This window comes from Ambystoma mexicanum, chromosome 6q (genome assembly GCF_040938575.1).
Source record: "Ambystoma mexicanum isolate Mex_15411 chromosome 6q, UKY_AmexF1_1, whole genome shotgun sequence".
Classification (NCBI taxonomy): Eukaryota; Metazoa; Chordata; class Amphibia; order Caudata; family Ambystomatidae; genus Ambystoma; species Ambystoma mexicanum.
In genome coordinates, this window is record NC_090937.1 from 1,321,568,657 (window position 1) to 1,321,593,372 (window position 24,716).

The 24,716-nt window shown below is 48.1% G+C and overlaps 1 protein-coding gene across 2 annotated transcripts in view; it reads left to right on the forward strand.

Annotated features, from left to right (window-relative positions):
- The window catches only part of BOD1L1 (biorientation of chromosomes in cell division 1 like 1), a 926,227-nt gene that overhangs the window by 526,845 nt on the left and 374,666 nt on the right, over positions 1 to 24,716 (forward strand). For both annotated transcript variants that reach the window (XM_069631944.1, XM_069631943.1), the window contains exon 15: positions 9,114 to 9,163. In XM_069631944.1, the coding sequence (XP_069488045.1) occupies positions 9,114 to 9,163 (50 nt within the window). The remainder of the gene's footprint in view (positions 1 to 9,113; positions 9,164 to 24,716) is intronic.

The window sequence follows — 24,716 nt, forward strand, 5'->3', positions numbered from 1 at the left end:
ATGCCCATGTGCCCACTACGAACAGTTTTACTTGCTTTTCCTAGCTCTTCATTCATTCATGCATCCATTCATTAAATCTTCATTCCGGTATAAAAGCGTGTAAAGATTTACTTACATTATATTTGAAATTTCCATTGTGTCTCTTCGTAATGCAGTCTGTAAAACGGACCGTGCTCTTGACAACGATTTTTCGTATACTGACCTAAAATGAAACTCGGTCTAGTTTCTGAATTTTCTGCCTTATCGTCTCTTACGTTATTGCACACTCCCTTCAAATGTAGTTCTTTCGGCATGGTCCCTGTCTCAAGGTCAAAAAACAATAGACCCTTATACTTCCAGTGCGACTTGTGGGCCTCATCTGGGCGCTGTCCTTCGCATTCTTTATTTGCAACATCACGTAGTATAGGCATCTGTGAGAACTTGAAGTTTAGAATCCGTCTATGTAGTGCGCCTCAATGTGCAAATGCGAACTGGCTTCTCTCCCAAATGCCACGGCCCGCTTGGCTGGCGCGTTCTAAGTGCCCCAATTTTGTCCCCGTTGTCTGCGAGCTTTGCAGCCCAAATTGAGACATTTAATTTTTGGCAGAAGGTCAGGGAAAGTATAAAGTACCACATGAGTTGAGTTAAAAGTGAGATTTATTGTTTGTTTGTTTGTTTTATTATTTGCAATACGCAAGCCTCCCCTCCGTTAACAGTGCGCAACAGTGCGCAGCATTTACATTTACATGAGATGAGACATGAGAAAAATATATACATACACATATGTGAGGTGAATAGAGAGAATTCAAAGATGACACCCAGCTTGTTCGCCACCCATGATGGTGAAGGTAGGGGTTAGGTTTACAGGTACACTGTACAATAACATTTATTTACAAAAAGACAATCGTATTGCAATTATTTAAACCGGGATTTGTACTTCACAATCAGCTGTGCTTCGGGTGGGCATGGCACAGTCGCGATGTTCGGTGGCAATGGATCACTGCTCTGCACAGAAACGTCCAAAATTCCATATCTGTGCTTCTCTAACACAGCAACAATAAGGCCTTTCACAAAGTCGAACTGCATTTCATCATAGACTGGTTTGATCACCCATTGCTTACTTCATTTTGAAAACACCTTAGTGTAGCGAGGCATCCTTACTTTACCCCTAGTCCTAGATTGTTCACGTCCGACATTGCTGTTATGGGCCAAGACCGCTAGTAGAGTGCGATGTTTCATGCCCCGAAAGCTAAAATGCAAGCGCTTTGGCCTGTACTTTAGGCACATATTGTGGAACACCTCCAAATCTCCTGTGTGACAGAATTCTGTCAGTCCTCTCAAATCTCTTGATAGAGTTTTGTCGAAAACAATCTTCTCAATGGCTTTGTGTGTCGGTGAAGATGGAATCAACCACTTCTTCTTCCGTGCCTCCTCTGGGGACAAAGGGCCATGTTCACATTGGTGGAAATGTTCATTTGCTGTCCAGCGGTGAACGTTGGTACAGTGGTGCATCAGTGACCGCCATTTTTCAAGTAGTATTTCCACTGACCCCTCACAAGTTTTTGAGCTCCACCAAAGATGGTTGGTGATAGAATGTGACCACTGCAAAATACTTTCAAAACCTTTTTTTTCCCTGCAGCCGAGATTTTCTTATTGATTGATTTAGCAAGATGCCATACGTCAAATTGATGTTTAATATGTGGGAACTGCTCTCTCATTGTCTTGGCAATTGAAACATGTCTATCCGTGGCTATGAGGTCGATGTGCATTCCCCTCGATTGTAGATATTCCACTGATTTTATAAAACCTAGTTTCTCCATGGCCACTGAGGATGTACATTGTGTTACCTGCACGACCACCGAACTCACAATTTTCTTACTATCCATGTCCTGAAAGTGGTAGGTGCAGTACTTGGCAGAAAATCCAGGGCTGTCGCACTGTCCATCGCCGGCTAGCCTGAATCGTTTGCCTTCGAATGTACTTGCTAGAGACAATTGTTCAATTTTCCAAGCATCACTAATGGCCGGAAACAGATAATCACGTTGGTATATGTAGTACAGCGCTTTAGAAATGAAATGGAGTCCCACAAACTGAAAGAAAGCCTCTAACTTTCTAAAACTGGAGCCACTAAAAAGTGATGCAGCTGCACACAGTAGATTGCCTGCTGGCAGTTTACCCAGCATCGGTTGTACAGACCATGAGAACCTATGATTTAATCTACAGGCGGCATTTATTTTGACGTTACTGCCTTTTTATTTGACGAGTCACATTAATCAATGGCTTCCCACATACTTTCCCTCTAATGGAATGCACACATTTCAGCATACTTATAATTTCCATCAAACAACTGTTGAATACAATGTATTTGCTCTCTTTCATTAGACTGTCATCCTGCGTCAACGTTGTTTCGGCCTTTGACGTTGTGGAGATTTCAACACATTGGAAAGTAATATCGCTGATATCAAGTTCTGATGCGTCTATGGATGCTGCAGCTGGTTCATTCTCTGTCATTTCAACATCTATTACTTCAACATTGATGGGAGAACACAACAATGTCGACAGGTTTTTTGGTGGCAAATTTTTGGCGGGTGTAGATTGTGTGTGTAAATTGATCTGCAACTACTTCAGAGCTATCTTCAATACATTCAATAACATCTTCTTGTGGTGGTGCGGACGCACTGTAGCTATGGTCCAATGCAACTTTGCTGTAGTCTCCAAACACAGTTAATTCATGTTCTGGCCATTGGACATGAGCATCTCGAGCCTGAACACGCCTCGCCTCAATTAATAGTTCCTCCATAGTGTACACGGTCTGGCAAGCCACATCTCTCATTCGCTTCACTGTCTGTGTGTGTATAGTTCTGACACCCACGGGTAACTGGAGGAGATATTGGAAAAGGGATGTTCAGTTTAAACACAAGATTCAGTGTAGTAGAATTGACTGGAAAAAAACATAAAATGGTCCCCAGCACAAACATTTTTTTAAAGTTATGAACTGTTTGTAACTAACCTTTTTTTGTTTTTTTTTCTTTGCAACTTTTTTTGACTCGACCTTCAACATCTGCACGCTGTAGCTCCGATTCGTTTCCGCATGTCCTCCCTTCCTCTTGCGCTGCAACGACTATATTTTCTGTATCCGCATAGACAGCACGGAATGAGGCTCCATCGTCTCCCTGAAACATAGTACTTTCATTACTATGTATCAAAATATTGTTAGCATAAAACACACGTGAGGACGAACACACAGGTACATCTCAATAGCCAAACACGATTTAAACATTGTGTGCAACAATCAAACGACAAGTATTCGACCAGTGATGATCTATTTCGATGGAACTGTCAGTATATCCATACCTCTGGCTCTGCATGGACTGCCATGAATGGTTGTATTGGAGAGGAGGCATCCGCATCTCCCTGAAACACAGTACTTGCATTAGTATGCTTTTCAATATTGGAAACACAACACACACTTGGGGTCGACGGCACAGGTACATATAAAGAGATAACCACAAATGATGCATTGTCCAAAAGAATCAAGGAAAATCCAAATATGATCACATTTCATCGACTTATTTCAACGATTCCTTTACATCTGCATCATCTAAATGAGATGTTGTGATTGTGGTAGAAGCTCCGTCGTCTCCTTGAAACACAGTACTTGGATTAGTATGGTTTTCAATATTGGAAACATAACACACACTTGGGGTCGAACGCACAGGTACATATAAAGAGATAACCGCAAATGATGCATTGTCCAAAAGAATCAAGGAAAATCTAAATATGATCACATTTCATCAACTTATTTCTCAGATTTATTTACATCTGCATCATCTAAATTGGATGTTGTGATTGTAGTGGAAGCTTCGTCGTCTCCCTGAAACACAGCACTTGCGTTAATAGGGAAGAAAGTATAGCAAATGGAATCACGTTATATGATCATGCATGATGGAGCTGTCATTATCCATACCTCGTGCTGCTGAAGAATATCTATGGATGTTGCAAATGTAGTGCGCACTTCCGAAAGCTGTTGCGCCGATTCGTATACGCATGGTCCCGCTTCCACTTCCCCTGGAATTACTTGAATGTCAGGCTCTGCATCAAGTGCAGGGGTTGACGCTCCATCAACTGCCTGAAACATAGTACTTGCATTAGTGAGGATTACAATAATGAAAACCTAACACACACCTGGGGTCGACAGCACAGGTACATATCAACGGCTAACCACGAATGAAACATTGTGTAGAACAATCAAACGACAAGAATTCCAGCTCTGATGATGACGCTCGATGGAGCTGTCAGTATCCATACCTCCTGCTGGTGAAGTACATCTAGAAATGTTGTAGATGTGGTGGACGCTTCAGCATCTCCCTGAAAGACAGTACTTGCATTAGTATGGATAACACTAATTATAACTGAAAACAAACACCAGTGGACGATAACTAAAGTGTATATCAATTGGAAAGCACTAACCAAACATTCGGTAAAATAATTACACGATAGAATAAAACTATTACTTGACATGCATAAAACAAGTCTGTAGCGGATTGGCCTAGTAAGATTACCTGATACGCGCTAGAAGTGGTTGATAACTGCGACTACGTCAAGGATGTAGAATGTTCTTGCTTCAGATTCAAGGGATAGTCAAGAAGTTGTAAAGGTAAATTAATGATTGATAATGAAATGCCAATATTAAAAATAGCCATGTAAGGCGACAGAATACTTGTAAAATGCTCAATACAGCACAGTTCCCTGTTCCCATATATATACATTGCGTTTGTGGGTTATGAAATCGAAAAAGAATATATTGGTAAATGTCATTATTCAAAAAACTATACAATCATATCAATATCGAAATTATTACAAGGGATAGAACACCTACAATATCAATTAATCCGTTTCGGATACCTACACACTACCCCAAGGCCTAAAGCTAAATCCGGACACTTGACTCACCGGTGGCGGAATGTGGACGAATAAAGTGGGAATAGCGTTTTCGAGCAATTTCCGTGTCGTTCGCCGTTTATTCTTCTTTGTTACCCAAGATGTTGTGTACATGTCCAAGGAAAAGTGCCGGCTGCAGATGCGGTATCGATCACCCCTCTTGTCCTGTAAGACTTGTTGGACTCTACTTTCCAGCTCATCCAGTGGATATCCGCAATGTCTGACCCATTCTCTTATTCGATCAACAGTTTTCGGGAATACATGCATTGTAGTGCCTGCAGATTTCGCATGGGTCTTCGAAGGGCAACCGCTAATCGAACAGGCAGGCATTGTTGATAAATCTGAAAAGTAAATATCGACATTATTATACAATCTTCAAGAATAAAGATTTGATACAAAAGTAAATGAATCATACAATGATCAATGCAAGGTTTGTTTTGGTCGCAGGAACTATACCAGTTCATTATGTGCGGCTTAGTATTTGCATACGTTGCAGAAATGTATAAATGATGTGACTAAAAACTGAACATGTGACTCATCCCTTGGATGTTCTGTATTGCACGAGAAGGAAACATGCTTACATCATGGACTGGACCCCCGAAGGATGCAATTCGATGACAATTGACACAGATGAAAATAAATAGATCTATTGATAGCATAGCAATGGAAATTCAAGTCAATAGCAATGAGACCAATGAACATAGCACTATTGGGTACTCTACTCGCAAATAGATAGAAATTTAAAAATCTGCGAAATATGACCAGGATACATGGCCTTACCTTGACCAACAAACAGTTGGATTCAGCAAGCAGAGCAGTATGTTGCGGGAGAATAGGTGGATGGCCACAGGTAGCGCACTGATGGGTATGCTCGAAGCGGTCACAGAAGTTCACGGATAGCACGACGACGAGCAGATTAGCATAGATCTCAGTGGTTCCCAGGTAGCACGTTCAGGAGTTGACTTGCAAAGCACAAAGATGTTCTCATGAGACATATCGAGTGGTTTTTAAAGTATTAGAAACTGGGGTGTGTTTGTGAATGAATGACGTATGTATGTCGTGGTATTAGGGGGGCGGCCTGCTTGAAGGGGAGGCCTGCATGGAGACACGGGGTCTGAGGAGGCCATGTGACCGATGGCCCCTTGGCGTGGGACACCTTTTGGAGTGTACATGTAGTTTGGCACCCTGGCCTTTTGCGCCCCTGACAGCCCCCCATGCCAGCGCTCATCCACTGGCGCAAACCGCCTTTGATACAGGGGGGTGGGATGGATGGCCCTGGGGCGTGCAGATAAGGCACAGGAAGACTGCTGAATGGAGAAACACTTATGTGGATTGCAGGGGGGCGGCCTGCTTCAAGTGGAGGCCTGGCTGGAGACACGGGGTCTGAGGAGGCCATATGACCGATGGCCCCTTGGCGTGGGACACCTTTTGAAGTGTACATGTAGTTTGGCACCTTGGCCTTTCGCGCCCCTGACAGCCCCCCATGCCAGCGCGCATCCACCGGCGCGAACCGCCTTTGATACAGGGGGGTGGGATGGATGGGCCTGGGGCGTGCAGATAAGGCACAGGAAGACTGCTGAATGGAGACACACTTATGTGGATTGCAGGGGGGCGGCCTGCCTCAGGGGAGGCTTGCCTGGAGACACGGGGTCTGAGGAGACCATGTGAACAATGGCCCCTTGGCGTGGGACACCTTTTGAAGTGTACATGTAGTTTGGCACCTTGGCCGTTTGTGCCCGTCACAGCCCCCCATGCCAGCGCGCATCCACCGGCACGAACCGCCTTTGATACAGGGGGGTGGGATGGATGGCCCTGGGGCGTGCAGATAAGGCACAGGAAGACTGCTGAATGGAGACACACTTATGTGGATTGCAGGGGGGCGGCCTGCTTCAAGGGGAGGCCTGGCTGGAGACACGGGGTCTGAGGAGGCCATGTGACCGATGGCCCCTTGGCGTGGGACACCTTTTGAAGCGTACATGTAGTTTGGCACCTTGGCCTTTCGCGCCACTGACAGCCCCTCATGCCAGTTCTCATCCACTGGCGCGAACCGCCTTTATATCAATGATAGCATATCGTTGCTTATCAATAACAAATGCCACATACCGGAGATTCTTGTGAGCACAGACCCACACTTCAACCGGTGTATTAAAGTGGTCAAGACTCTAAGGCCTGTATAATCCAATGGTAATTGTTAGTATAGATATATGTGTGACTTTTATAGAGACATAACCTACTGAAAGACTTTGAACAAGTGTTATTTAGTGCATGCATTATCGAGAATATGTTATGTTAGCTTAGATAGATAGTGACCACCCTGCTTCACAGCGACCAGACCTTCACCCATTCGGAGCACAGATGTCTGACGTCCATCCTTGAATGGAGACACACTTGATTCATTTAAAAAATCGAAACAAACGTTGTTAAAATATATGTGGTGTTTTATTTTGTATCTTATTTTCATGACACAAAAATACAAGACTTTAAAGATTATACAGGTCAGGTTGCAGCACAGCGAGAGAAAATCCTCTGTACTGACCGCTGTCACTCGGGAACGTTTCTCTAATGGCACGAACGGCACAGGCGGGTATCACTCTTCGAACGCGGTGTCCAAGCCTCCCGTGGAGCCACCATGTAAAGGAACGATAGGCCACCAGCCTGTACCACCTGTGAAAAGGAATGAAACAAACTGTTTTTAAATGACCAAGATAAGTTTAATAAACGTTTGTTGTCAATGACAATTCTTGTAACTAATGGCATTCTGCACGGACAAATGCTATCTAGACAATGCACACTATTGAACGACTTACATGCGTTACAATGATATGTAGATGTAATTTGGGATATAGTAGAAGAACATGAAATAGGAGTGGCATAACAAGCAGAGTATACTTACTCGTTACTCGGATTACGAGGACGAACAGTTGTGCGAAGTTCGTGCATAAGCACCATCATTATTCTCAACACGGCCCGTGTGAGGCAGGTTGCCCTGAAGTCTGGCAGCTCGGTGATGCATTGTGGTCGTGGCTCGCCTTCCGAAATGTAGGCCAGGCATCCCGAGTTTTCTCGGCAGCAGCAGTTCTCGTCCTCAGTTGGCATTAGCTCGCGCCGATTGCATGTGCACCAGGTGGAGACGCCGTCCATTCGACTAGGCCCAGGCTCTTCATCTGTTGATTCGTCCTGCCAACTGCCGACCGAATCCCCATCGTTTTCGCGTGCTTCCCTTTCCAGTAGTTCCTCCTCGGTATACTCGGGCTCGTACATGTAGGGCATTATTGTAGCCATTGTGTGTTAAACAAACTAAAATAATTTATAGCGGTGGTACTGGTATCTGTTCACACGGGCTACAAGCGGCGAAGGTAGCTGACCAGAGCACTGAAACGAGTCACAGAATACTCAAAGTAACACAGAGAGAGGAATGGAATTGAAAATCTGCTGCTGTGTGTTGTGAAACGGTCTGTTTATACTTATTGAGGAAAGAGGCGTCCTGCCATTTGCATGGCGACACGTCATAAGCTGAAGCGCAGGGAAATGGGCGGTACGAGTCTGCTGATGACAGGCTCAGGGGCGGGGGAATTGATTTAGTGCCGCAAAAGCAGGTCAGCCAGGGCGATCGGGGAAAAGATAGAATTATCAGAAAATGGCGGCTCCCTGGTGCTTGTTTTCGCGTGCGTTTAATGGACGAAAACTCGGGTAAGGTCCATAGGAAAGTTTTCTAAAATCGAGCCACTTAGGCTTAAAAAAACATGGCCGACCCGTAGGGACAATACAAATTTTTACTAGATCATGCCTTTAATGTTGTGAGCTCTACTTTATTTTAGTAAATGTGAAATCTCTCAACTATTCAGACCACTCACTCGTTTTGAAGTTTTCGTAGATGTCCAACAGTAATGGTGACCAAAACAAGTCCTCTTTGAATGCATAGGGCTGCATAGCTGCATAGCCAATATGCATTGAAAACCATCTAGCATTTACAAGACTGTGTTAAAATAAGAGAGGTTTTGCTGAAGAATTCAGAACATGTAATATATTCATTTTACTGTCCCTTTCTTTTATAGCGTCTAATTTGTATGTACATTTTGTTGGTTGAATCATTTTATAGTGTAGTTCCTTAATTTGTGTGCCCTACCATGTATTTGTCACATTGAAATGTAAAACATGAAATTAACTACCATTTGCTTCTTGTGTATTTCCAGACCAACCCTGTAACGATACTGAAGTGAATGAGGAAAAGAGTTCCACAGATGTAAGTGCTGTACTGTACATTGAATGGCCCGATTTTAACATAAACACTGTAGACAGAACATAGTCCACATTACATTACTCTTCATTGAAGCACTGGGAACTTGTCACGCAGGAACAGTGCAACTGCTCTTGCAAGTGATGAAAGTCAGGCAAATAAACAACGGGCACTTGTTGAATTCCAAGTACTATCATGTTTGGCTTCAGTTGTTGTGTGTGAGCCCCTTTTGTTCGCTAAGTGGAGATGATCTGGCTTCCTAACATCTCTCACTAGCAACTGCAAAGAACACATTTTATTATCCATCTAAATTGTACTGAACATAGTGGTAGAATTGAAAAAGAGTCAACATGCAAATATATACTTTGTTCATGGCAACATTAATTCCCCCCACCGTAAATGTTTTTATTGTATCATATAATACAGGCGTTCTGACAGAAAGTGCCCTAGTTGAAGCACAAAGACATACTTTTTTAAGAGGATCACACCATTTTGTACTAGTGATGAAACCAGAAGTATAATATGACTGACTGTGTCAGCAGTTTAGTTGCTATGTAACATCTCTTCCCTCACGTCACCTCGTGACCCTTTCCATTCTATCGTCCCTTGCATTCACCTTCCGTTTACTCTGTCTCCTTTCCTTCTTTTCTCCTTTCCTTCCTGGCTTTCTTTTTCCTCCTGTCTTCACATTTCTTTCCTCTTGCTTGCCCCCCTTCTTCCCTCTTCTTTGCTCTAGTTTCTTAATTTCCCTTTATTCCCTCCTTCCCATTTCCCTTCATCTCCTACTTTCCATTTTTTTTCACCCATGATCGTCAACAATCCTTCCTGTTACTTTACACTTTTTCCTTTTTTGGTCCTGTCTTCCCTCTCCCTTTCCGCTTCCTTTCCTCTTCTCTCAACCTTCCATCCTCTACTTCCGCTCTCCCTTTTCCATCATTTCTATTCCCTATTCAAGATTATTTTTATTTCTTTCTCCTGTGTTCCTTTCTTTGTTTCCCTGAATTCCTTTGTGCAATGTCATCTTTGTTATTCTTCAGCTGTGTTTCTCTAATTCTTTCTGAATGTTTCCTTCCTCATCTTCCTTTCCTATCCCTTCACATCTTGCCTTCTCTTCCTTACCCCACTTCTCCATATCCCTTGATCTTTACAAATGCTACCCATACTGTAAGGCCCATTCAAACTGTGTACCAGTTGTATACAACGTTTTTCGCAAGTGTTTAAGCATTGGATAGGGTTCTCCAGCATAGGCTCTGGCATGCTTATGAATATTTCCAGTTTCACTTTCGTTTATAAACTGTGAGCTGTGGGTGATACTGCCCCCAGCCAATGACTGCCCTCTCCCTAAGCTCCTCCTCTGGCAGCCATCTTCACATTTTTACAGCATGTTCAAGTGTTGGGAATCCTAATGTTTCACTCTTTGAGCATTTTGCATTTTTCATGCTTTTTGGCTAGGAAAACTCTATTTTTGTTCATTCGAGCACATGTGCTCCATCGTTTCTTCATCCGATTAACAGGGATCTGTTTTTCAGCATCTTTCATCGCTCCTCAGGGGCGGATTCATAGTGTGTGTTCTTGGAAGTTTCCAGAAAGCCAGCAGGCGTACACGCGCCGGATCATGTCGGAAGAGAAGGACGGGGCTCCCCTCTTCAAGCTGTGCTCCAGCTGCGGTTTACGGAATGTTTTCATGGACGACAAACATTCCCAGTGCCTTTATTGTCTTCACCAAACGCACAAGGAAGAAGATGCGAGCTCTGTCATGGCTTTACTAAGCGCACTATGAAGGATAGGCACGTCAGACTGGCTGCATGTCTCAAGGCCCAGGCCCCTGCCCCGTGTGGTTCACAGGGGCATGCCTCCTCCGGACGCAGCCAGCCAGGGCGGGCTTCTAAGTCCTTTTAGGGCACTCCATCCGTGGGGGTCCAAGACGAGGCCAAGCACTGGGAGTCTGGTTCCATCAGGGGTGCCGCGCAAGCGGGTCCCGCATCGGCCAGGGCGCATTCTTCTCCAGTGGCCTCAATCTCCAGCCATCGCTCCAGCTCTTAGTCGAAGAGGAAGTTGGCTACCCCGGGGAAGCTACGGGAGAAACCGGAGAAGGCCAAACAGAAAAAGGTTGCCGACTTGCCCGTGAAGGCCCAGGTGATACAGGCTAAGTCGTCCGCATCTATCGAGCTGGTGGCAGCCGCACTTTTGAAGGCAAAGGGGGTTGATCCAGTCCAGTGTACCCCTACGGCGGCCAGGGTGTCTCTCCGTTCCAGTCGGGAGGCTTCGGTCAAGCCAGTGGAAAAGACTCTGCAAAAGCGAATGCCGTCTCTGAGCCCGAAGTCGACCCCTCAGGACCCAAAGAGTGGGGGACAACGGGGTGCAAGAACTCCAGGCCATGGATAGTTTTTTTTCCGATGTGGAGGACGAGGGTTCCGTCCACACCATCCCGGAGGAGGGTGAAGACGGCGAAAACATCGAGGAGGTACCCGGAGGCGACAATGATTACAGCAGGCAGGACAGTGGAGGCGCTGGGCCAAGCAACCCTACTCCCCAGGCACCTCCCAGAGATCTATCTCCTTATAGTCTCTCGACCCTACACACGCTGGAGTTGGAGATTCAGAAGAGGATGCCGGCGGCGCTGCCGCCTGCTCCACCAGTGATGACCCTGGGGCCACCACCGCCGAAGAAGAGGAGGCACCCCACGCCTTCACTCCAACCGCCGATACCCCCACACCCCTAGGGACACAGGGACGGACACCGCAGCGACTGAAACAGATGGTGACGGCGGCTTCTCTCCGCCGCCAAGGGCATCTCCCCCGGACGAAGTGGGCTCCTTCCATTCAATGATCGCCTGTGCTTTGGAGCTCTTTCAGCTCACAACGGATGAAATGAAGAAAGAGGGCTTCCTGTATCAACGCCGGGAGGCAAAGAGGAGGACCATCTTGGCGGTCCCCCTCCTAGACGACGTCTGGGACGATGGGCAGGCGATGCTGAAGAACGCCGCCTCAGCTCGGGTGAAAAGGGACCGGCTTGAAAAGAAATACCGGGTTCCGGAGTCTGCACCCAAGTGTTTGCGGTCACAGTCGTCACCCATACTCTGTGGTCTCAGCTGCTGCGAGGAAGAAGTCGTCCAACCCGTCGTCTTCAGCCTCAGTTCCCCTGGACCACGAGGGGAAGAAGCTGGACGCCATGGATAGGAAGGTCATCTACTCGCCAGCGAGGACGGTCAAGTCAGCCAACGCTTTGGCTATCCTGGCCAGGTACGACCAGGAGTTTGGAACAAGATGGCTCTGATCGTGGACAAGCGGGTCGAGGCGATGGAGATCCTTCAGGAAGGCGATGTGGTGTTGGACCACGTCATTACTGTGGCCGTGGACATTGCGGACACAGGGTTCCACCAGATGGGCAACAGGGTTTGCCTCTGTCGTCGTAGCTGGCTGAAGGCCACCAACTTTAGCTAGGAGATCAGGCGGCGAGGGTTTTGTTTTTTTAAAAACGTTCTTTATTGTTTTACAGTGAACAAGTAATCAACAGATCCCATATTACTCCCAACATGTCTTCCCCCCCCTGTGACTCACAAAGTTACTGCCAATCATATGCATTCATCCTTTGAGTATGTTGATAATACACTGAGAAGGCGCTAGAATGTCTCATTGTAATGCCTGCTTGCGTCCATTTACTTGTGTTGAGGCTACCACATGTTCGTCACATTGTCAACGTCCTGGGGTAGGCTCTGGAGACTGTTACTGGGCGGCGTCTATTTGGTATTGTCTGAAGGGGGGCCCGTAGTCAAATGGGCGGCTGGTGGCTGGGAGCGTTGAGGTGTACCTGGTTTCCCTTTGTTCACATATGCTCATGCTCTCCAACTACCTCATTAATGTGGGGGGTTGGACCTCCCCCATGTTCTTGCCACTAGGTACCTGGCTATCCCTGAGGCCATGCCTAACAGTTTCTTTTCGGTGCGGGTTCCTCCTTCAATCAAAGCCAGTAACCAGAGTTTCAGTGAGTATTCCCATGTCAGGGAAAGCATTTCAGACATTGCCCCTTCTATGTTCACCCAAAAAGTTCTAATGCGAGAGCAGGACCAAGCAACATGATAAAAGTCTGCTAGTTCTGTATTGCATCTTTTACAGGCGGACGGTCTCTTGGGGGAAGAACCTACTCAGGTTTAGAGGGGAATAGTAAGCCTGATGAATGAATTGTATCAGTCTGTATCAACAGGGTTTGCATGCAGACAAGTTTCCATTGATCCTCACTCAGTGGTTCCCCTAGTGATGCCTCCAACGTGTTTTTGTATGTTTGTTTCTACGCCCCTCTCCCACTTCTAGTCAATTTATAAATGGTAGAGACCAGTTTTCTGGTGGATAGAGGCTTGATCACGTAGCGTTGAGCCGGTTGAGGGGTTGGGGCCTGTGGGAAATCGGGCAATTTGTTCCTCAGTATCCCCCTTAGTCTGTAATGGTGGAGCAGAGTCACTGCATTATGTTGACTCTAGATTTTAGCTCTGCCCAAAGCACAAATCGACCATCCTGTACCAGGTCACCCAGGGTCTGTACTCCCAGTGTTTGAACATTTTCTCTGAAGGATCTTTCGTGTGTAAGTGGGATCCCTACTATGTTGTATATCGGTAGATCAGGTAGGTAGTAGGGGGTAGTCCCTAGTATCTGATTTATCCGTTCCGAGGCTTTGCAAGTTACTGCTATGGATTGAACCTCACCTTTCGGGACTGTCTCTCTATTACCCCAGATCATACCCATTAGAGCATCTGGCTTGGAGATTGCTTTGGCTAACTGGGAGTGTTGGGAGTCGGGCTAGGGGATTCCATCCGGCTATATATTGTACTTGAGCTGCCAGGTAATATAAGTGTATATCGGGATACTCCAGGCCACCGTTTTCATATGGGTGTGCAAGCGTCTCATACGCTATCCTAGGCTGTCTGCCGGCCCACACAAGTCTTGACATCAGTCTCCTAATGCGGGTCCAGTAACAGGCAGGTGGCCATATTGGCACATTATTAAAGATGTTCAGTAGTTTAGGGAGTATTACCATCTTAACTACTGGTATACGGGCCGCCTGAGAAATGGGGAGTAATATCCAAGCTTTCACATTTTGTTCTAAGACCTCTAGCGGTTTTATGTAGTTGTCCCTGCATAGGTTGTCCAGTGTAGTGGAGACTGATGCCTAGGTAGCTTATCCCCTGGGAACACGGCAAGAATTGTTGCCCATGTCTGCCCGCTGCACTTCGGGGGTCAAGGGGAGGACCTATGACTTTTCCCAGTTAATCCTGAGCCCAAATAATTCTCCAAATCTGGCCACTTTTTTGAGTTATCGGGGTTACATTCTGTCTGGGATGCTTGACGTAAAGAAGGATGTCGTCAGCTTATAGGGATACAGTGGTCAAATGTGTGTGTACATGAATCCCTCGATGCGTGTGCAGTTCCCAAATCCGGCAGGCCAAGGGCTCCATTGTGAGGTCAAATTGTACCGGGGAGAAAGGACAGCCCTGACAAGTGCCGCATGTGAGGTAGAGAATCGAAGGCCTTTTCAGCGTCGAGCAGAAATCGCCATCTTTACATTATGCATAAGGGTGAACAGGCGTTTTAGGTTATTCTGGGTGGAATAAACGGGGATGAATCCAGTTGGGTCCGGAAGAACCAATGCCGGCATGTGTGGAAGTATGCGATCAGTGAGTATCTTAGCTAGAATTGTATTGTCTGTGTTGATTAGTGATAGTGGCCTGTATGATAACTGTTAGGGGTTTTTCAGGGTTTTAGAAGCACACTCGCCTAGGCCGGATTCCGGGAGGGTACCACTGGACATTGCGCTTTTATACTTACCCATCAGGTAGGGGATCACCAGGTCTGCATACGCCTTATAAAATTCTGCTGTTATTCTCTCCCGCTCGGGTGCCTTACCACTGGGAAGTGGTTTTATTGCTTTGCGAATCTCTTCTTCAGTAATGGGGTTATTGAGGGAGCTCCCTTGGTCTTGGTCTTACCAACCCAATGCTAACTCGTCTAGGTATCGTGTCATCTCCTCATGCCCAGAGTTGGGGCGAGATGTATATAACCTATTGTAGTACTGCCTGAATTTGTTATTGATCCCCTGCAGATGTTTAACAAGAACCTCATTCGGGTTTTCAACCTCTGCTATTCTGGTGGTTTGTTGTTCCCTCCTAATGGCCCAGGCCAGAGTTTTACTTGAACAGTCTCCCTCCCCATATCTCGCCGTCAAAATTGGGACCCCCAAGAACCTCCCCTCGCTGATTGTCAATTATAGGAGCTCTGCCCTGTGTGCCTTTAGATCACGGTGGAGCTCTGGCATGTCTGAGGTACCCTGTTTGTTCTCCACCTCCTGGATAGTGTCCTCTAATATCCGCATAGACCTCCGCAGGGCTTTCAGTACTCCACCCTCTTTTGAAATACAGCACCCCATTATATAATCTTTAAAGGCTTCCCATATTATGCCTATAGACCCTTCATTGGTCTGGTAGAAGGTCCGTATGTCCTGGCCTATTTCGGAGCAGAATGCCACGTCCTCCAGGGCAGGCTCTGAATCGCCATCGGAGCTGCCTGGGGGCCCCATGCTTGCGAGGACCGCGATGCGGACCAATACCGGCGAGTGGTCGGACAGGGTCCGGGGGAGAATGGTTGCCTCTGTTATTTTCCTGAAGATGAGGGTGGTGGCCATTATGTAATCGATCTTGGGTGAGCTACCGTACACCCCGGAGAAGAAAGTGTACTCTCTGTCATCTGGGTGTTCGCCACGTCATACATTGTGCAGGTCGTGATATTGAGAGATGGAGGACCATGCCTTAACTGCTTTACGGGAGGGTCAGTTGTAACGTTGCAGATCTATCCAGCTCTAGCGTAAGGGCTAGATTAAAATCGCTGACCCATACAATCTCGGTGCCTGGGAACTTGTGAACGTGTTTTGCGCATTGGTGAAAGAACTCTGGGGATTCCGTGTTGGGTGCGTATATGTTTATAAGTAAGAGTATTGTGCCGGATAGCTCCCCCGAGTGTATTATGTATTGTCCCTCCTCGTATTTAATCTGCTTGTTTGGTCTATATTTTAGGGTTCCGTGGATATAGATAGCCACTTCTCTGGAGTGCGAGGTATAGGATGAATCGTATCTATGAATGCCCAAACCCACTAGCCTAGGGATAGGGGCGCCTCAGGTCAGGTGCGACTCTTGTAGACATAATACGTTAACCCTGTGATTTCTACTGTAGTTTGCAATCAATCGTGATTTCTTCTGATTGGTAAGCCCCCTTACATTCCAGGACAGAATCGACAGTGTCCCCCCTGGGTTTCCTCTTATTGTGGGTGTAGCCATATTACTTGTGGAGCCTTAGCGATTGATGTCGTGGCATGAACAGCCTGAACATGTGTTGTGGTAGCTGTTCTGTAGGAGCATGCTCGACCTTTGTGAGTTGTCATCAAGAAACCTTCTAATAACCTTAATAACCATCAATATTGAACAAACCAGCCAACGCTGTGGCTCCTCCCTCCCCGATCCCGCCCACGCCAGAAACAGTAACCTACCGGCTCCCATACCTCCCCCTATCCTTAACTTCCCCCATTAAATTAACAGAACAGTCCTGCAGTGGCTGCAGGTAGTGGTGTGCTAAGGCGCTCCGACTGGCAGCAGCCATTTTGTGTCCTCCCTAGGCCCCGCTCAAAGGGCTCCGGAGCCGCTTTCGTACCTTAGTCGGGGTCACGTAGCAGAGATCATCTTTGTATTGTGGCAGAGAGCGTCCAGAGTCGGGAAGATTTGATGCGAAGCGATCCGCGGCCTCCGGCGAGGTAAAGAACACAAGTGGACCCATTATGTTGTACTCGAAATTTGGCCGGGTATAGCATTGTGTATTGAATGCCTTTTTTGCGATGGGTGTTTTTGAACGTTTTACGCTGTTCCTGAACCACTGGGCTGAAGTCAGGGAACAATCAGATTGTTGAAAAGCCCCTTCGTAGCTCCCTCTTTTCTCTGGCTGAGCAGAGGATTTTGTCCCGGTCCCCGGATCTGAAGATCTTGGCTATGATTGGACGTTCAGGGCCGCCCGGGGGAGGGTTTGTAGCTAACGAACGATGAGCCCTCTCCACCATAAACATCGATGTGAGTGGGGGGTTGCCTAGGACTTCCACCAGTAGAGTCTCTATGAATTTCTCCATATTATCAATTGCAGTCGACTCCGGTATGCCCAGGATCCATACGTTATTTAGTCTGGATCGTCCTTCCAGGTCCTCATTTTTGGCCATTACTTTCTTAACCATTTGTTGCAGGTCAGCTATTTCCGGTTGTAGGGTGGCTACTTTATCTTCGCCCTCCCCTATCCGCTGTTCGGCTTCTGACGTGCATCCACATTATTTGTCTATCTGTATAGCTGAGATGTCCACTTTGTTCATCTCGATGGGGGCCCGGCGCAGTAGTAGTAATGCGCGGCAATGTAGTGCGTTATGAAGGATGAGTTCTCCTGAGTGATCCGCACGGGTCAATGTCCCGGATTTTCCGTCTGCGTGACACTGTACAGTTGTCTTGTGTGTCTCGACCCCCAGGCTGTGATCCCCCGAAGTGCTTGTATCTTGACGCTAGGCCAAATGGCCGCTAGTTAATGGCTGCCTGATGTATCGGGATTTTTCCAGTGTTAACGATGTCTAGGGTGAACTAGGACCGATTGTTCTTATGTTACGTAGGACTACACTACTGTTGTGCCTATCTCCTCTCCAGCTGCTGCACAGTGTTGTTCAGTTATTGAGGTAGGAGGGATGGTACTCCCGTCCCAGTAGCGGGCCGTATTACACGTGCCAGGGGTGCGGCGGGTTGGCCAGGGCACCCCCAATGCCTGCAGTTCACCAGATGTCGCCTCGCCTATTTGTGTTCTGCTTGAAAGAGTTGTGAGGCGGCGTCAGGGGCGGCCCTAAGTGTCCAGCTATGTCAGATGAGTCGATGCTCCACACAGCTGCCGTCTCCCGCATCTGCGGGCGAGGCCCCCGCCGGATCGGCTTCCCTTTGTCCTCTGGTTATAGCTGGGTTGGTATGGATTACCAGTGGGATCCGAGGCACGGTGTTAAGCAAGATTGTATGCAGTACCCTTTGGGTGCACTACAACAACCCTGACCTCCTGGCAATAAGAACCCAACCTTTGGTATAAGGCTGTACTACACAGGTTGGTAGCGTGATTGAGCAGCCAGGCTTATCTCAAAAGGGGTCAATGTGAGCTGTAGGGGAGTTACACATAGATTCACAGTGGCAAGGATTCAAATAAACTCTTACACACAAGGTTTCTTGATTTAAATAATTATTAATTTAACAGTTAGAGAAAGCCTTCAGAAGGGGGCAATATAATAGTAACACACAAATAGACTACAAAATACACACTCTTAATATTTCTAAATCATTAAGTACCCTTTCGAATGGATTATGTCCTACCACGTATTCCTCATCTTAGATATTCGTATCTTCCAGCTTTGCTGCTTTGGAATTTTTCTTTCACCAGAGGGAGCTGTGCTCAAGGTCGTAGCGTTGATGTCCCTCGAGGGCTGCCATTGAGCGTCAACGTCATCCGTAGTATAAAGGGCTCGAGCCGCACCCGTTTTTCCGATAGCTACTGCTTCCTGTCACGAAATGGCGCTTCAGTTTTCCTGATAAATGTCTTCCTCGTTGAATCCTTCCACGTCCAAAACTGGCTTTAAGAAATGACAGAAGTGCGGGAAGAAGATGTCGATCACTGACCCCCAACGATATTGCATTTGGTGTTTGGGCCCAGACCTTCGGGTCGACGAGTGCGGTTCCTGTCAGGCTATGACCAACGAGGCTCTTAAGGAAAGTAGAGGTAAACTAGCGGTGGAGGAGGAATCTTTGAGAAAGAAAAAGGAATCGAGTGAAGAATCCCAGCATAGGTCGAGGAAATCGAGATCGAGAAGTCGTTTGAGGAAATCTTCCTCTGCTTCATCTAAAAAATCAAAGAAAAGTCGACACTGATCTCCTTCATCCTCTCCCTCGTCAGCTGACGCAATGGTCATCCCATACCCTTCAAAACATGATTCCCCCAAGAAATGGGAGCCCTTTAGGGCTTCGATGATGAACATTTTCAAGAAAGCGGCCCAGACCCCCTAGAAAAAGCCGCGTGGGGACCTTGCCCCATCTCACTCCAAAAGTGACAGGGGGAGGTGAAAGGCCAAACACATGAAATCCAACGACAAGTTGTCGAAGGTGTCGAAAGATATTTCCCTGACACCTCATAAAGAAAGATCAGACTTACCAGTGCATAAATCGGAGGTGATGACTAACAAGATGGTGCCAGGAATCCACGCGCCATCGAATTTGATGTCGAAGGATACTTCGCACCTATCGAAAGGGCTCTCGAAGCCGACTTCGAAGGTGGCGTTGACGCCTTCATTGACTGTATCGAAGGCTCCTTCGACGTTGTCGAAGGCAGTGACTATGACATTGACGCCTTCAATGCCCAGGCCATCTTTCATTCCGGCGCCAAAAAGATATACCAACCACAACCTAGACAAGACTTTTTCAGGTCTATGTCGTCCATTTATCCATTTATGAGGAGCATTCCTCTCAAGAGGACATTACTCCAGCTGGAGTGAAATTCGGGACTAGAGATGTCACTGAAGAATTAACAGACCCTCGATCTAAGATGGCTGACCTGTATGAATGCCTACAAACAGCCAGTGGCCTGGATACTTCTCCTCAAGTGGATTTTGATAGACTCGACCCTGCAGACCATGCATACTGCGGGTATAGAAATTTGATGAATAGAGTCATTGAGTTTATGGGATGGAAATCTAGTTCCCCTAATAATGAGCAAGATGACATGGCGGACATTCTTAATGAAGGTCCTCAAAAGGACCCTGTCCTCACCTTTCATAAAGCATTACAAAAAAGGGTCATGGCCACATGATAAACCCCAGATTCTGGCCAGCTATAAATAAAAAATGTGTAGGGAAGTACAGGCCTTCCTCTTCTGACCCAGAATACCTACCAAAACATCCCTCGCCTAAGAGCTTAGTGGTGCAGTTTGCCACATCTACTAGGCATTCGGCCTACCCTTCGATCCCCCCCGGATAGGGACGACAAAATGATTGATGTCTGGGCCCGGGAGGTTTTTTCTTCGGCAGTATGGCCTTTAAATCAATGAATGGGACTTGCACCCTTCAAAAAATAGTCATGGGCAACCCTCTAAGAACGAACATGGCAAAAATTGCCTGTTCTATGGGAAGGTACCCACTCTAGAGTCCGCAGCTACACTTTAGCTCACTGTACCTTTCACAGATGGGAAATATCCATTTGCATATCCGTCTTTGTTACGCCCACATGGGCAGTCCAGCACCGAAATGCTATGGGAATTCCCTTCTGAACAAGAGTACCAACAGCAAACCCATACACGTGTTTCAGTCTTGTTGGGTAATCATCAGTGAGGTGGAGCTGTGCCTCTATGAGCACACTGAGCAAGGGGTCCACGTCTGGGTAACCCTAGGAAACTTAGGGTGACTAAACCTAAGTCCCTTAAACAATCATTGTCACTGGTTGGCTAACCAACTGCTGCCTGGCCGTCCGAGAGCCCATTCTACCAGAGCGATAGCTGCTACGACAGTGTTCCTGCCTGGTGTGCCCCTGCTGGACATCTGCAGGGCTGCTACATGGAAGGTCTACGCACACCTTCACGAAATTCTACTGTGTCAACAGGGATTCCAGAGAGGAGTCCGGAGTTGACCAAGCAGTGCTACACAACCTGTTCGCTTGAAAGTGAGCCTGGTGAGGAGCTAAGAGTAATTGCTTCCTGTTAGGCAGAATCCTGTGCAGTGCCCTTAGGGACCACTACACACAATTAAGACTACAGGTGGTGATACAAGTTTTACCTTTGGTACAAGCCTGTACTACTAGGTCATAGTGGTAGCAGTGGCGGAGAGTATATGAGCAGTAGCAGAGATTACACAAAGGGATCACAATTACTGTGACTCAAGCAAACACTGACTCAAGGTTTCAGGTAGAAAAATATAAGTAGATTTATTTTTTAAACCATTCGTTATAAACACAACACTTCTATTAAACTTCAGTAAAAACCACACGTTAAATATACTACAACTAACCAATTCACTTTGTACAGTAAGTCTCAAGGTAAGTACCCTGTGTTGGAATGAACCAGTGTTAGGCACAAAAACACGTTACCACGGATACGATTGCGATCACTTTTTGACAGTTCGGTCTACTAAACAAACGCGTATCTGTGACATGAAATGCTACCGGGGCAAAAACACACTTAGCACCTGAGATACCCAGAGGGGAGGCAAAAATCACAGGCAAAAATCACAGGCAATATTTTGGTTAGGCAGGCAGAATCAAGAAACACTCGGAGACAGGAGTTCAAAAGTCAAAGGGCCAGAGCCAGGGTTGCAAGACACCGGGGCCAGTTGCTAAAGATCACATCGTCTAACAGTTCACGATTCAACGGAGCCAAAAGTACTTCGATATTGTAAATGTTCGGAAGCAAAAGTTATAAGGAGGGAAGATGAGGTCAAGCCTTGGAAATGAAGAAAAAGGGATTCACCCACTTTCCTCAACAGAACACAGTACCTTGTTCAAATGGTGCAGCTGGTGCTCTGGCAGTTGTTCCTGTTGGTTTCCCGCAAACCCACGATTCCTGGAGAGAAGGGAGGACGTGTGAAGGGGGTCTGCACCACACAGGGATGAGGCCGGCAGCAGCGACACAGAATAAAAGGTGCACTCCTTAAAAACAGGAGAGGCTCTTCAGGTGGCTATCGGGACCACTACAGCAGTGTGCAGCGATTTCGACCACGGAAGATGATCCTCTGGCTGTAGAAGATGAGCTGGTTATCCCCACCAAGCTCAAGGGAAGAAGACTCCGGACTGGATCTTCTGAGTCGTTGAAGGGCAGATAGCTCAGGACTGCAGCAGGGCTTCACCGGGACGGGGTAGTTGCAGCAGCCATCATTCTCTCCGCTTCTCTTCGGCTCCTTGTAGTTCCAGTGGCGACTCTGACTTCTAGCCCAAGAGACATGCCTTTTATGCGAAAAACCCCCATTCACGCAGCCTGGCTGTCAATCGCCCATCAGGGGGGTTGTCCAGCCCGGACAACTACCCTGGCCAATCATGACAAAGTGTGACTTGGGTTTCCTAGGATACCCTGTGCAGGGGGTGACTACACCCCTCCCTCACATTCAGCCCACCTAGACACCCAGGCGCCTTGAGGAGGGCTTCTGGGCAGAATCCCGCCAAAAGGCAGTGAACAAAGAAGGTGAACCTAGTTTCTCTAGCATGAGGTCTGGCATGGATTCACATGCTCATGAATATTCCCCGTCGTCAGGCTGGGAATCCTCGGTAAAGAAAAAATCAGTATCAGTTTTGTTTCTGATCTGTCTTTCGTAGTAGTAACCAATCACTGATCTCTGCGTCATACTGACCACAGCCAAAGACTGCCCTCTACCTAAGCCCCGCCTCTGGCAGCCATCTTCAGATTTTTACTGCACGTTCAAGGGTTGGGAGTCCTCGTGCTTAGCTCTCGAGCTTTTACTGCGTGTTTCGCGCTTTTTCAGGTGATTTTTCACTTTTTTTCAGTTAATCGAGCCTCAAGCTCCACCGTTTCTACTCCCGTTAACGGCTACCCGTTGCGGGATTTTCCTACGCCCCTCAAGGGTGAAGATTTCGTCGAATCAACTTCTTGGAGGATTCCAGAAGATTCGCGGCCTACTTCGAGATGGCCCAGGATGCGAGTTTGTCGCCCGGACCCAAGCTGTTTCGCAGCTGCCCTGGATGGGGGCTGCAGAATGTGTTTAAGGAAGACGAACATTCGCGATGCCTCTACTGTCTTCATGGGGACAAGACTCATGTAGAGAAGGACTGCCAGTTCTGCAAGAACTTGTCGGAGCGGACCATGAGGGACCGTCGATCCCGTCTCGCAAGCTGATTGGAGAAGGGCTCGACGGGTGAGAAGAAGAAGAAAGGGTCCGAGCGGGCTTCTAAGTCCTGTGCGGGCGCCCCGGCGACGGGGGCCCAACACCAGGCCAAGCGCCGCAAGTCCGCTGGCTCCGGGAGCGCCGAAAGGTCGGGCTCTTCGGTCGCCAGGCAGGGCGCACCTTCCCCGGCACCGTCAACCACGAGCCAACGCTCCGGTTCGGGGAAGAGAAAGTCCGAGACCCCGGGTAAGCTTCGGGAGAAGCCCCGTCCGATCTCGGAAGAGGGGGAGCGAGGCGTCGCCCCTCCCCCGAAGGAGAAGGCCCGGGACGCACCTAAGGTGGTGAAGGCCCCTACCCAGCAGGCGAAGGCCTCTATCGAGGCTATCGCGGTGACTCTGGCCAAGCCGGCAGAGACACCGCCAGCGGAGACTGCCTCTGGGACTAGAGTTTCCCTGCCGCCAAGGAGGGAATCCTCTTTTCAGCCCATCGTCGTGGCTGCCATGATGGAAGAAGCGAGGGGGGGGGGCACGGTGCCCTCGGAGTCAGCCTCGGAGGAGGAACTGACCGAGGCCGTGAGGAACCTCGAAGTCCAATTCGAGAAGGTTCGATCCCGTCAGGAAGATCCTCGGGAGATAACCGAGGAAGACGACGATGGTGAGGAAGGGCAGCCTTCCCTTCCGGCGCAGCCGGATCCTAGGCCTCAGGATGGCTCGGCGGCCATTTTGTCTGCCATCCTGTCCTCATGCTCTGAGATAAGGACGAGATTCCCACGGCCCAGGCCGGAGGACCCGCAACCTGGCCCGTCGGGAAGTCCTCAGAACAAACGACGGAGGACCCAACCCTCTCCTCCGCTCGCCCCCGTGAGGCCTACAGTTCCCTCCTCATCCTCCCACGAGTCGGGAGATGACGGTGCGTTGGGCTCGACGACGGGTTCTGAGGGCGACGACGACGGAACGGGTCTCCCGTCTCCCGGGCCTCGCCGCCCGACGAGATTGGCTCATTCCACGCCATGATCGCCAGGGTGTCCGAATTGTTCCAGCTCTGCCCGGAGGAGCAGAAAAAGGAAGGTTTCCTCTATCAGCGCCGGGAGGCCAAGAGGAAGACGGTCATTGCGGTGCCCCTAATCGATGACATCTGGGAGGAGGGCCTGTCGGTTCTCAAAAACCCCTCCACGGCACCAGCCAAATGGGACCGGTACGAGAAGAAGTACCGGGTCCCCGAAACCGCTCCCCTGTGCCTCAGGGCCCAGCCAACGCCAGACTTGGTCGTCTCGGCGGCGGTTAAGAAGAAAGCGGCGGGGTCAGGAGACTCGACGTCGAATTCCCCGCCGGACGGCGAGGGAAAGAAGTTGGACGCCATGGGGCGGCGGGTCATTTCGTTGGCGGCGACGACGATCAAAGCGGCCAACGCCCTGGCGATCATGGCCCGTTACGACAGGGAGTTCTGGTTTAAGCTGGCCCCCATATTGGACTTCCTGCCGGACGACAAGAGGTCCGAGGCCCTGGAAATACTGCAAGAGGGCGAGGTGGCGTCGGACCACGCCATAACGGTGGCAACCGATACTGCCGATACCGGGTTCCGCCAGCTGGGCAACGGTGTTTGCCTACGACGACGGGGTTGGCTTCGGGCGACCGACTTCCGTCAG